This window comes from Sinocyclocheilus anshuiensis, unplaced genomic scaffold (assembly GCF_001515605.1).
Source record: "Sinocyclocheilus anshuiensis isolate Anshui unplaced genomic scaffold, SAMN03320099.WGS_v1.1 scaffold421, whole genome shotgun sequence".
Taxonomy (NCBI): domain Eukaryota; kingdom Metazoa; phylum Chordata; class Actinopteri; order Cypriniformes; family Cyprinidae; genus Sinocyclocheilus; species Sinocyclocheilus anshuiensis.
The window spans coordinates 6099-7984 of NW_015540859.1; the positions used below are offsets into that span (position 1 = coordinate 6099).

At 37.2% G+C, this 1886-nt stretch overlaps 1 protein-coding gene across 1 annotated transcript in view; it reads right to left on the reverse strand.

The window, feature by feature from the left end:
* LOC107687933 (centrosomal protein kizuna-like) overlaps positions 1–1886 on the reverse strand; it is a 23356-nt gene that overhangs the window by 4841 nt on the left and 16629 nt on the right. Inside the window, exons 7-8 of the mRNA XM_016485422.1 lie at positions 807–923; positions 264–431 (exon numbers count right to left, since the gene is read on the reverse strand). Of these exons, the coding sequence (XP_016340908.1) occupies positions 264–431; positions 807–923 (285 nt within the window). The remainder of the gene's footprint in view (positions 1–263; positions 432–806; positions 924–1886) is intronic.

The following is a 1886-nucleotide window of genomic DNA, read 5'->3' on the forward strand; positions in this document are numbered from 1 at the left end:
AATTTAAACAAAAATGCAGTATTACAAAAACAGCTTAGTACTTTGTCAGTGGTGACCTGTGAAGCTGTAAGTCTTCTTACACTTATAAAACATTAAATCGGTAATAAATTAAAAATACACTCCAGTTAAATCATTCCAAAACAGAAGAAACAGAAACAGAAAATAAAAAATAATAGGCTCTCAAACAGTCTCTTGCTATACATAACAGTGAAACAACCCGAATAGATGCTATGAGTCCAGAGAACTGTAAAGAAGCACTATACCTGATCTGTTCTGGTTTTGTAGCTGATGACCAGTGAGTGTTGATCAGATCACTGGGTAACAGGCATCCATGAGACAGACTGCAGGACAACAGGGGCAGCTGTTGCAGAACCACAGCACCACACGCATGCAGTTCCACACCATCCAGACGCCCACACTGACCACATATACTGGGCAATACATAAAGAAACATGACATTAGAAATGAGAATACGTGGAGTGCAGTCACACACATTTGAGCCTCCTTTATATTAGTACAAATATTCTCCAATTCTATCAATCTACACAAATAAACTCAGAAAACAATAAACTGGCATGTATGCATGCCATTGCAAAATGGTTACTATAACAATTCACTGTGATTCAAAACCCCTTAGAAACCAAGATTTATAGCTAGAGTGTTGTTGGTGCCAAAGTAATGGCACTTAATTTATAGTGAGAGCCCTTAAAGGCAGGATAATGCAATTTCCACTGAATCTGTGAACACTACAGCACCATGAGAGGAAGCAGACTCAAGCAGGGAACAAAACATCTTCCTTCTCTGACCTGATGATATCATCGAGTTTCTGCTCATTGACTGTGCTTCTGTAGAGGTTCATGTCTTTAGCATTGAGACGTCGCTCAATGCTGTGCAGAAGATGACAAAATCCTTGCATGGAGAGCCTGGAAAATAAGAACAAACAAACAAGAAGTTAAATTGTCATGACTCATGTATATTGAATATTTACTGTTATTGTATATAGCTTTATTAACTTTTTTGTTTCCTCTTGCAACTTGTAATTCTACAACAAGAAACTACATTTGCAAGCCACTTTGACTGTACAATGTAACATATTTCGGAGCAAAAAGGATGTTTAATGGTAAATATATACAGGATGGGACTTGATATTATCCACTGGGAATTGACCCTTCGCAGGGAGCTTGACTGGCAGGCGAGCTGACCAATCATATCGCTGAATCCGCCCATTTTGTCCGACAAACAAACCAGACAGGAGAGTGGATTAACTTTGGTGGACTTAAACTTGAAAAATTGTGTGTATTGATGTCTTTCCACGGTTGAAATAAAATACCTTCTAATGTTCATTCATGTTTATTTCATGCTTTAACTAGTAAATATGAAAAGATGATCGTTTCACGTGCCACTTTAACTGAGGTGCTACAGCAATCTGAAAAAGAGCCACAAAATGGCATTTATCGTTTGCATTTCTTAGAAATTGACAAAATTGGTAAGCTGACACTTTGTTTCATACAAGAAGTAACCTGCTCTTTCTTGTCTGAGAGTGAGTTTGCAATGGACTTTTGAGGGGGACCACTTTTAAGGGGAATTTAGAACTGGGATGAGGAGGCTGAAGATGACGGTCACCCTCGACAGCATCTAGACATATCCTAATTGTAACTCTTTTACAAATCTACCATAATTTGCTTTTATTGATGTCACATTAATTACATGAACTGACTTTACATGTATTGAACATGTTACTTACAAGATGACATTTTTATTTTTCTGAATGTTATGCACTGATGAATCATGCACAATAAGACCAGGAATGTGTATTAAAGGGGTCATATGATGCTGCTAAAAAGAACATTATTTTGTGTATTTGGTGTAATGAAATGTGTTTATGA